The sequence below is a fragment of the Polistes canadensis genome, unplaced genomic scaffold (assembly GCF_001313835.1).
Source record: "Polistes canadensis isolate GaletaPanama2010 unplaced genomic scaffold, ASM131383v1 scaffold_195, whole genome shotgun sequence".
NCBI lineage: Eukaryota > Metazoa > Arthropoda > Insecta > Hymenoptera > Vespidae > Polistes > Polistes canadensis.
The window spans coordinates 182,068-194,188 of NW_014569742.1; the positions used below are offsets into that span (position 1 = coordinate 182,068).

At 35.7% G+C, this 12,121-nt stretch overlaps 1 protein-coding gene across 1 annotated transcript; it reads left to right on the forward strand.

The window, feature by feature from the left end:
* The first annotated feature begins 1,387 nt into the window (after positions 1-1,387).
* Positions 1,388-11,844, forward strand: LOC106789664. Its single transcript, XM_014754076.1, has 3 exons — positions 1,388-1,473; positions 7,892-8,293; positions 8,456-11,844. Exons 2-3 carry the CDS (start codon positions 7,987-7,989, stop codon positions 11,806-11,808), a joined length of 3,660 nt encoding a protein of 1,219 aa, XP_014609562.1. The 5' UTR covers positions 1,388-1,473; positions 7,892-7,986; the 3' UTR covers positions 11,809-11,844.
* Positions 11,845-12,121: the final 277 nt, after the last annotated feature.

Here is a 12,121-nt window from a genome sequence, read left to right on the forward strand (position 1 = left end):
TTCTTCTTCTTCCACTTCTTATCTTTTTCTTTCACCATCAGAAAAGCTCAAGATAGAATGGGAAACTGTGAATTGGGGTAAAAAGACTGGCTTGTAAGACTCCTTCTGGTTAAAGAAAGACAACGATAGTAGTTTAGAGAACGCGTGTGTATGCGTGCGTGTATTCTCGTCTGCTCTGTGTGTGTGTTATGTGTTATGTGTATGTGTATACACACTCTGTCTCTCTTTTTAACACACGCGTGCAGGTGCGGTGAGGGTTAAAAAGAGGTGGAGGAAGTACCTCGACCAAGGACGAACTTTTCCTCAGGATTGTATCTAGCCTTTAATAAACCCTACACTTTTCAAACCCTTTCTAATAAAACACGATATCAAATCAAATGTAAATTAATTCGTTCTATTCCAAACGAACAACAATCCACACCAACGATAAAAATATTACCAAAAATTTAGATTGATAAAATACAATAATATAAATGATACAAAACAAAATCGAACGTATCGAAAAGAAAAAGAAAAAGAATAAGAAGTAAAATAAAAAGAATACAATCGTAAAAATAAAAGAGAACCCCGTAGCGAAATGAAAGAAATCCATCCCTGAGTTTGAAAGACTACGTGTGGGGTAGAATGGGGCTGGGGGAGGGTTGGTTGGCACGCCGCAAGGGGTGACTTCGCGGTAGGACGACTGGTGGGAGTTCGAGAAAGAAGAAGAAGAAGAAAAAGAAGAGAAATGGGTGGAGGAGAACAAGAAGGTTTAGATGTAGAAGGAGGAAAAGGAAAGAGGGGCGTTGGGGGAAGGAGGAGGTGGGGTGGAAAGCTAGTGGAGGGGTGCACGGTGGAGTTGAATCAACGCGGGGGTGTATGGGGGAATTAGCGGATGGCCGTGGACAATGTGGGGGATACTTTCTCATATCAAGTATGGCCGCCATCGTGGCACGATGGTCAAAACAATAGTAAGTAAGTCCGAGCTTTAGGCGTCCTGTTTATTCCTCTTCTTCTTCTTCTTCTTCCTCTTCTTCTTCTTCTTCTTCTTCTTCATCCCCTTTTTCTTTTTTTTTTTTCTTATCAACCCCTTCATAGTGGTACCTTAGAGTACCACCATACTTTTATTTATTTTTTGTTTTTATATTCTCAATCCCTTTATCACTGTCTCTCTCTCTGTCTTACTTTCCATTGGTGTTTTTTCACTTCGAAGAATTTCTATCACCCCCACTTGCTGCCCCCTAAAAAAAGAATTCAATTTTGTTCATTGGTCTGTTTTCTACAGTGCGAAATAGTGAAAGTAAAGAAGTGCCGTCGCGTTATCATCGGAGTAGATACTCGCGTCATTATCGTGATAAAGAAAACGAGATCTTGATCTCGTATGATCGACAAATGGATAAGAGAAAAATAACATACAAATTGTCGAGTTTAAACAACGACGATTGCCTTGGGCCGATTCACGTGGAGGACTCGACTAAGCTGATCGTGATCACGGTAAGTCCCATTATCTTTTCTCTTCTTTTATTTTCTCTTTGACTTATATTATCGTAGAACAAACGAAATTTCTTCTTCTATCGAGGAGAAAAAAAAAAATACTTGACTCTTTTTTAAATAATACAAATAATTATCGTAATCAATCGTGTTAATTGTCAACGTTTTAATTAAAATCGTATGAGAATTGAATTGACACAATTAATGAATTAATAATTATAATTACGTTTAGTTTTCCACGTTATTTCTTCTTCTTCATTTTCTTCTTTTTTTAAAATATTCTACGATTATTATATTGTTGCAAATGATGTTTCACGTAATGCCCAATAAACGAATGAACAATTCATTCAAATACTCAAACTTTATGATAAATGTGCTTACGATTGAATTTAACTTATTGTTCTTGCTTTTTATTTTCTTCTTCTTCTTTTTTTTTGAACCGGGTGATCTTGTCTTTTAGGATAAGAACGAAACGATGTAATACCGTACTGTTAGCCATTTGAGGGTCGACTAAAACTCCCTTCTTACACTCACGTTTACTCCTACGTCTTTTGCATGCGAATACTCCACGTGGTTCATCTGACGACACGCATTGCGCAGATCCAACCTTTCGACCAACCTTTTCCTTCCTTTCCTTTCCTTTATTCACTTTCATACACTCTCGTGATCCCCACTTTGTTTCCGATTGTTCAGATCACATGCAGATACTGTTGCAATACATTTAACTCTATACGGGATTCTAACGTTTTATCGTATCATCCTTTTAATGTTGATTATTTTATGCGGATAATAGTGCAGCTAACACGTCAAATCTCTTTCCTTTTTATTATTATTATTATTATTATTATTTTATTATTATTATCTACCACGTGGTATCGAATATTTACTTCCAACGGAATCTTATTTTTGTTCAATGAAAATTAACATTTCCATTCGAATTAAATTGAATATAAAAATGTCTACTCTTTCTCTCAGTTTTATAAATTATAATATAATATATATATAATTCAATTCTTTAAAATATAAAACTTCCAATTACGTATTTGTCGTAATTCCTCTTAAAAATTCCGATCCTATTATCTATTTTTAAATGTTTCATTTGATATCATTTATTTTCATAGAGAAAAAAAATATATTGAGATAACACGTAAAGGAAAAATTTCATAAATGATAAAGATATAAATTGAAAATTTCCACAATAGCGTGGGAGGTGTATTTTTTTTTCTTTCTTTCTTTCCTTTTCGTAATTTTTGTGTGGAGGGCTGGGAAGAAAACAAAACGACTCAGGATAGGTGGATGGATTTTTAGGATTTCTGTTTCTTCTGTTGCTTCTGCTTCTGCTGCTGCTTTTGCTGTTGCTATTGCGATGATATTTGTCTTGTTTACGAGAAGACTTATGCGCGTGTGCGGACCACCGAAGTTCGCTGCTCGATCAATAGGCCTCTACTGAAATCACACATAAACGCACTCACTCCCACGCACCAATACAACCATACTTTTTTCCTTTCTATCCAATAGAAACGCACACCCACATAAACATACACATACACGCATAGGATTTATTTTAACCGGCGCGATCTCTTCTTCTCCTTAATTTTCGACTTTTCCTACGATCCCGAAATTTTGTTTTACACCTTTTTTTTTTTTCTTCCTTTTCATTTTTTGTTTTTTTTTTTTTTTTTTCTTTCTTTTACGTATATTACTTTAGGAATAAAAATTATTTCATTGGCCTAAAGAGTTCGTTCGTCGCGAATTTTTCTTCTTTTTTTTTCTTTTTTCTTTACTATAAAAATGATCCCCTTGAAAAATAAAAAAATGTGTTAGTCGTCGGTATCAAAAAAATAAAGAAATAAATGTAATTATTAACGATGTTATATACAAAACTTACGAACAATTCTCACTTATGTTAAATAATACCTATAAGAATAATATCACAATATAAAGGCACACAACAAAAAATATAACAACCAAAAATTTATATGTAAATCATGATACAGGTATATAATTCATAATCGTGAGAAAAAGAGACAAGGGTCTGTCTAAATCATACTAATACAACGAATAGTTATGATTATTTAGTTTCGATCGTTACATTTAGTTGCACTCGCACACCACACACACACACATGCATGCATGCATGCATGCATTAGAGACAAAGTTAGTGAAGAACAGCTGTGAAAATAATTTCACGTAAAACTTTTTATTCGTGACATTGAACATGATTCATAAATGATATAAAAATCGAAAACGATACGATACTTTATAAATCATTCAAATTATATTCGTAAAATTAAATGAATTAACATTAAATTCGTGTTGATTTGTATTCGTAGGTGTATCCATTATTGACGATTAATTAATTAATTTATAATTGAATGAAGATGAAAATATATAGAATTTTTCAAGAGTTACATTTTTACTATTATTCGGAGGAAGGAAAAGCTTTGTCATAAAACTTCGATCTCATTGTCCATCTCTCTCTCTCTTTCTCTCTCTCTTTATTTTTCTTTTTCTTTCTCTTTCTATCATATAACATGTTTTTCTCGACACCCTTTCGAAAGGACAACGCAGAACCCTTAGTCTCCCCATTTTTCCTATCATTCATCCAATTCCAACTATGTACAACGTTCTACGTTTTCATAATACATGTATATAGATATACGTGTTTGTATATGTGTGTGTGTGTGAGAAGATATATATATATATATATATATATATATATATATATATATGTGGTAAGAAGAGTGAACGCGAACATACGGGCGTATTTATACGTATTTTTGGAAAATCTGTCAAAGGTTACGTTGAAATGCGGGTTTTCCATCGACAAAATTCACCCCCTAGCCCCCTTGCCCCTCCTACTACTACTACTACTACTTTCGTTCTTTCTTTTATTACTTTATTTTTCTCTCAACCACCTATCGCAACCCCTCGCGTAATCCAATTTCCTTTTCTAACGGCACGCGAGTCTACAAAATTTCTAATAATATATATAAATATATTATATTTGTCTAATTCTTTTTTTTCTTTTTTCCATTCGATCACTTTTACTTTTCTTTTTTACCTATAATAAAACGAATTGTGTATATATATATATGTGAGTTATATAAAAGAAATTATTGAACGAATTATCGTTTAATATCAAATTTCAATTACGAATGTTTTCTACAAAAATATATATATATATATTGTTATAAAATTGATAATAATTGAAAATAAAAAATAATCATATATCATCTGACACACAGAATCGAGAATATATTTATAAATATAAAATCAGGAATAATAATAAAAGAAAGTCTATAATTAAAAACAATAATTATATATAATTAAAAATAAAGGAGAAAAAGAAAAAAGTAATAAGAATGAAAAAAATATATTCGGGTTGCATTAATAGATGACTCACAGATGATCAGATGATCGTAGAAATCATCTATCCAGTAAATGCAGAAAAACATGAGGTCTCCCTAAAATTGTTAACGGGGTGGGGGTAAGGGATTCGATATATTTCGAAGGTGGAAGGGAAGAAGAATAGAGAGACGGGGCCCTTCATAGGGCACGCGTTTCTATACCAAACAGTAACCTAGGAGAATTCGAGGGGACTTAAAGCAGCGTGCAAGGAGCCCGCAAAACAGGGCACGCGACTACCTGATTCCTTCTTCCTTATATATTTCCCCTAGAAATATTCCCCAGATAAAAAAAAAAAAAGAAAGAAAAGTAGAAGAAGGAAAACATAAGAAAAGAAAAAAGTAGTAAAAATCCCCATCATTTTCCTTCCTATTCTTCTTCTTTCCCAACGTTTAATATCGTACTAAAGAATTTTACTTTCCTTCCACATTTTTTTTTTCTTCTTCTGATATATATTATCTTCCAAACCAACTCCTAAATTCAAGGACACTCGAGACAATTTTCTTTTTTTTTTGTTTCCTTTTCCTTTCCTATTTCTTATACATTTGTGTGTATATATATATATATATATATGGATGTACGTGTGTTTGTGTGAGTGTGTGTTTCTTATCTTCCCCTTCTTTCCTTTTCGATAAAAAGAAAGAAGTCCGAACGTGCCAATAACGTATTTCCCAATCGTCTTTCAGCAGCCCTTTTAAGGACCCTTCCTCCTCCTCCTCCTACTCCTCCTCCTCCTCCTCCTCCTTTTGGATAGTCTATCCAACTCGATATCTAAACGTTCCTAGAAATTCTTAGCCAAGTGTCACACATGGAACACCTAAAGAAGATACTTAGAGAGTACCTTTCGATTCTCATCATTCGCGTTAACCTAAGTGTCATCGATGTGCTGTGTTCAAGATGATACCAGTGTTTTAAGAAGAATTCGGTTATGAAACGAACGCGTTACAAGTACACGCGTATGTGTAATGATTCCATGTAAATTATTATTATTTTAGGTAAGAAATTTGTTCGATAATAAAATTAGAAAAGTGTCTGGATTTTTCTCTATTTTTTTTTTCTTTTTTTTCTAATTGACGTGTCGAATGAATAAAATTTCAAGAAATTTCGATTGAAAAATCAATGCCAATTTTTTCACGATTTTTTTTTTGGGAGGGGTGGGGTTTTTGTTGTTATACTTTCTTACAAAAATTTTTGTGGCTTCGTTTTTAATAAAAAATTTCATAAGGGGAAAGAGAGGTAAAAATTATAGGAAAGTTCGTTCGAGCACGGATAATTGAAATCAATCAAAGGAATTTTCTGGACGATCAATTCCAATTTTCGTCTCGGTAGTCTTTTTTTTTTTTTTTTTTATCATATTTTCTTATAAAGTTTGTGTCTATATGCATTTAACGGCACAATTTTGTAGGTAGAAACAAAATTACGAGAAGATTTCTTGTTGTCCGGTGATTTTCGTTTCTTTTGCACAAAAGCGTAATCAAAAGTTCATAGGGGCGTGGAGGAATTTAAAGAAAAAAAAACAATAAAAATAGCCACACCAATTTTTCGTCTATCCGTTATAGTAAATTATAGCGTCTGTTTCTCTATCTTTTTTTCTTTATATATAGTTCGCCATAGGTTTACCTGTACATTACGTTTACCTGTGATTGACAATTTCCCATGAAAACAAAAATGATTTACCTTCCTTGTCTCGGTCGTATCTTTTTTTTTTTTTCTTTTCTGTTAACTTTCGAAATGTAAATCACAAAAGAATTTCCGAAAAGAAAAGAAACAAAAAAGAAAAAAGAATAAACCAAATCCCTATAGAATTTTGTCTCTACCAATATAAAGAAAATTATAGCATTGTTTTTTTACTACAATTTAGTTATTGTATGATGACAATTCGATAGAAAAAAAAGAGAAGAAAAGAAAAGAAAGTGTATCGATAAAAAAAAAGGTTACAGCTAGATTCGGTAAAAGTTAGGGAACAATTACAATTATTCGACGAGAACAAAGTGAAAAAAAAAAAGTTCAATCACACATATTCCACAAAACTCTTATTATAATTCGATGATATTCTTTTATTTTTTTTTTTTTTTCTTTATTTCTCAAGAACAAAAGATAGAACATTTATTATACATATATACATATTGGTAGTAGGAGCATGATTTTCTATATAAGAAGAGGTCAATGCACTCGGATCTAACTATAGCAAAAGACACAAAAGAAGCAGTCAGTAATATTGGCTCCTCGTTCTGAATTAGTAATTACCAAGGTTCTGAAATGCATATTCGTACAATCCTCCGAATTCGTCCCTAGAAAATATCTAAGGGGTGGGTGTAGATATATATATATATATATATTATATATACGTATGTGTATATATGAGTCATGTGCTCACCCCCGAAAACGTCTCCCTTTTTCAACCGCATGTCCATCGAACGAAAAGGGCGTACTGTTCGCGCACGTCTCTTTCGCCAAATTTCTTCTTCCTTTCTCACCCTTCATGGAACTACGAAATGCTCGTTAGTTCTATCCTATCTTATAAACCACCCCCTCCCTCCCTCTCTTTCTTTCTTTCTTTCTTTCTTATTAAATACCTTATCCTTTTTCGAATAAAATCGTTTATAATATTGTTTCAAATTAATATCCTTTTTCAATATTTATCATTTAATTATGTTTTATTTTAAATGTTAGATGCATATATTGAAATTGAGATAGAAGGCAATATGTGTTAAGGGTACTTTGCAAAATTTCATATCGGCAGTATTACGATTTGTTTGATTGAGTATATAAATCAATGAATTCATATGATAATGTTAATTGCATATCGTAAAATGTAAAAACCTATGAAGAAATTATGTTTTTAATATTTTTATTTATTTATTTATTTATAAATCATTCCAATGATTTACAATCTATACAAGAGAATATCCTAAGAAACTAACAAAAAAAATAAAAAGGAAAGGTATGATAAAAATATTCCAACGATAAAAAGAAAAAAAACAAACTAACACGAATTTAACCTTGTCTGCAGAGGGAGAAGATCTGACGTGGAAGGAGGGAGGAGGAGAGTTAGTGGAGGGGTGGAGGAGAGGAAGACTCTTTGAAAAAAGAGAAGAAAAGTCAAACATGATGTCGTCTAGCATGGCACAGGAGACGACAACGACGACGACTACGACGACTACGACGACGATATCGGATCTCACTGAGGTAGACAGCGACGGCGGAGGTTCCAGTTCGAATGAACGAGATTTGAGGAAGAAGGGTCTTCGTCTTCACGGAGACGCTGATTTAGCTGGACCGAAGAAGAGACGAAAGCAAACGACACCGGTAAGATTTTCCTCGTCCTTGATGAGCGGTCTCCAAGACGAATCTAACGAGGATGATGACGAGGAGGAGGTGGAGGAGGAGGGAGAACTCGTGGGGGAAGTAGAAAGAAGGGGGGAGGTAGAGGAGGATGACGATGATGATGATGATGATGATAGGGAGGGGGGCATCGAAGAGGGGGAGCTTAACGTTGACGCCGAAAATAAATTGTCGGTTAGATCGTTGAACAATCATCATCACCACCTTCTTCATCATCATCATCATCATCACCATCATCATCATCATTCCTCGATGGAAGATGATAATCTTCAGAGTGATATTCGTTGTCAATATTGCGGTATGTTTCTCGAGAACAGAGAAATGTTGAACGTACATTTGGAGAACGAACACGGTTCTGGGAGCAATCAAACGAGTGTTATGTTACAACATAACTCGCCTGTTATTAAATTAGAACCACCTTCCAATCTATCGGACAGTCCCGTCAATCTTTTGACCGTTAAAACTTTCCCATCTTCTTGGATAAACCAACAACAGCAACAACAACAGCAACAGCAGCAACAACAACATAGCGTGCAATCGCAAACGCAAATGCAATCGCAAAGCGAGGAACCTTGGCCAGGACCGTCGAATCAATTGGCAATGAGTAATCATCATTTGCAAGCATTATCGGGATTTCCAGGTGCCCTGGCATCGTACCTTCCACTGTCAACGTTTCCATTGACCGATCCGACGCATATTCCAAGAACGTCGATAGCTCCTGTTGCCCCGGTTAGGATATTCAATCCCGAGGCTTATTGCGATCTGTGTAACAAAGAATTTTGTAATAAGTATTTCTTAAAAACGCACAAGGCTAACAAGCACGGTATTTACGTGGATTCACCTGGACCGAATCCGAATGAAAGTGCCAACAATGTTCCTACACAATTATTTCCAACCGGTGGTGGTGGTGGTGCTGTTGGTGGTGGTGTTGTTGGTGGTAGTGGTGTTGTTGGTGGATATTCAAGCAACACAATTAAATTGGAACCMCCTGCCACTCCGCCGATGCCAAGCGTACCATGCGAAATTTGTCAAAAACGTTTTAAAAACGAGGAATCCGTTAGGAAGCACAAGCAAAAGATGCACAACAACGAGTCGATCGAACATACCGATCAATCATTACCTGCTTCTCAAAGCGAAGACGACAGGGAGACACCGCGTAGCAGTCCTGGTGGTATCGAGTCGCTTTTCAAACAAGACTTCGGCATGGAACAAGAAGAGACGACGTTTATGCCAGCACCGAGACACCTGTCTCCCCAATCGATCCAACAGGCACGCGATTCTGGATTCAACGCCGATCGTCTTCGTCGTCTTGGTGTCATCAATCCCGACGCGTTCTGCGAAATATGTTGCAAGGAATATTGCAACAAGTATTTCTTGCGTACCCACAAAATGAAACGACACGGTATCGTTATACAAGACAACGAAAAGTCACCCAGCAATCCGGCGGCAGCATTGACCTGGCACCAGGTACAAACTAGCCCATTGAATTTAATCGTAACCGAATCCGGAAACGGATCCGAATCGAACGATCGTACCAACGACGATTACGAGTGTAAACCTTGCGGAATAAGATTCCAAACTATCGGACTTTATCAAGCACATTGCAGGAAAATGCACGAGAATAACGGTGAAGAACACTCGCCCAGGCAAGAATTCGATCAGGACACGTCGCAGGATCAACGCACGGATTCCATTTCCGAAGATCTTCAAAAACTTCAAACGATGATCTTACAATTGAATGGCTTGGATCAATCGGTTATCGGTAAGGTGTTACAATCCTGTAACATTTGTGGAAAAGAATGCGAATCGAGATCCGCATTAAGAATTCACATGGCTACCGAACACGGTAACGTCTCGGATAATCCCCTTTCACCTGGTCAAGAAAAATCACCGAGTAATACCAACGTAACGGCATTTTGTACGTTGTGCGAGAAGGATTATGTTAATCAGGAAGCTTTGAAAAAGCATATCGTCGAGGAACATCAAGCTACTCTGCCAAATCCTTTGTTACAAGTACCTACGACTACGAGTTCTAGTTCGATAATTAATTCGACGACCAATCCGACTACACCCAACAGTAACAATCAAACGCAATCGGATAAAAAGATTGCGTCTATGACACCTACTTCGAGTTACTGCGTTATTTGCAATAAAGAATTGTGTAACAAGTATTTTATGAAAACGCATATGCAAAAGATGCACGGAATTCAGATAGAAAACGGCGCGCAAATAGGTGGCGTAATATGTAACATTTGTAACAAGGAATTGTGCAGTAAATATTTCTTAAGAGTACATAAACACAACAGTCATGGAATAGTCAACGAAAATACTTCATCTTCCTCCTCGGCTAAACAGGAATCGTTCGATGCATCCAGTTCCGAGGATGCTGCATTGAAACCGGAACAATTGGGTGATCTTAGTCATCGTTATTTTACATATTTTACCGAAGTTTGTCCGTTTTGCAGTAGAAGGTTTCGCAGTATAAAATGGCTTAAAGCACATCTTTTAAACGATCATGGAAAAAATGGTATTGACAAGTGGCGCGAGATGGAACAACAAAATCAAACGTCAACGTCGAAAAGCAACAATCGGTCGGCTACTGCTGCTGCTGCTGCTGCTGCTGCTGCTGGTAATTCGTCGAAATCAAGCGCACAATTATCCAATTTGAAAATACCAAATGGTTTTGAATTGAGTCAACAAAACAAACCGACCGATTTAACGGGCTTGGGAAATCAAGTGTTGTCGAATTTATTGGGTTCTTCTTCGGACGATCAACAATTGAAAAGTTATCGTTGTTCCTATTGCAATTTTTCCACAACCGTATTACCATTTTTATTTCTACACGAAAGATCTCACGTTAATACGCAGGAAAATATCGAGACCGAGAGTAATACACTTCAATGTCCGATATGTTCGCAAAGATTTCATCAGCCCGAACAATTGCATCAACATTTGTTAACGAGACATCAATTTTCAGCATTGCTGACGCAATTTCAAACACCACCGATACTTCAAACACCGAATGTTGATCAAGAAAAGCTTGGTATACATTTAGATTCGAAAGATACCAAATTGGAAATAGAAACTAAAGAGGACAATAGTGTAATCAATCAAACGCAAATCAATCAACCAACGCAAATCCAATCGGAACAACAACAAATGATAAATCCGAAAGTTCAAGAGGACAACAACCCAGTCCAAGTAACCCCGCACGGAACTTTCAAATGCGCTCAGTGCGGTTATGCAACGACCAATGTAAACAGGATTAGAAGGCACGTTAAAAAGGATCACACGGCTATCGGTGATCCAACTGACAGCGTAATAGCTGAACTTAGTAAAACCTTAAAGGATATTGCCAACAGACACAAAGTACCAGCTTGTTATGCCATGCCTCAAGATGCTAATGTAAATATTGAGAAAACGATAATGCAACCATTCCTGATCGATGAACAACAGGATCCCTCATCGGTTAACAGTGACGATTCCAATTCGGAAAAACGATTTACACCGGCTCTCGTTTATTTACCTGTTAAATCACGAATTAGCAGTGCGCTTACCGCATCCTTCACTCTGACGCCTGCTTAAAAAACATAAAAGAAAGAAAGAAAGAAAGAAAAAAGAAAAATTAAGATATTTTAAGGACAACAAATTGACAAGAAAATTTACAAAAAGACAAATTTTTTACTTCCTATTTATAACGCGACATTTTTTTCTTTCCTCGATCTATAACGTGAAATAGGAAGAAAAATATGATGCAAATATTTGAAATATCTGCGTCTATGCGATCTGAAAGCACGTGGTATCGGTTCCTATTTATTACAACTACTATTTGCTACTACTACTACTACTACTACTACTACTTCTACTTCTACTACTACTACTAATAATAATAATAACA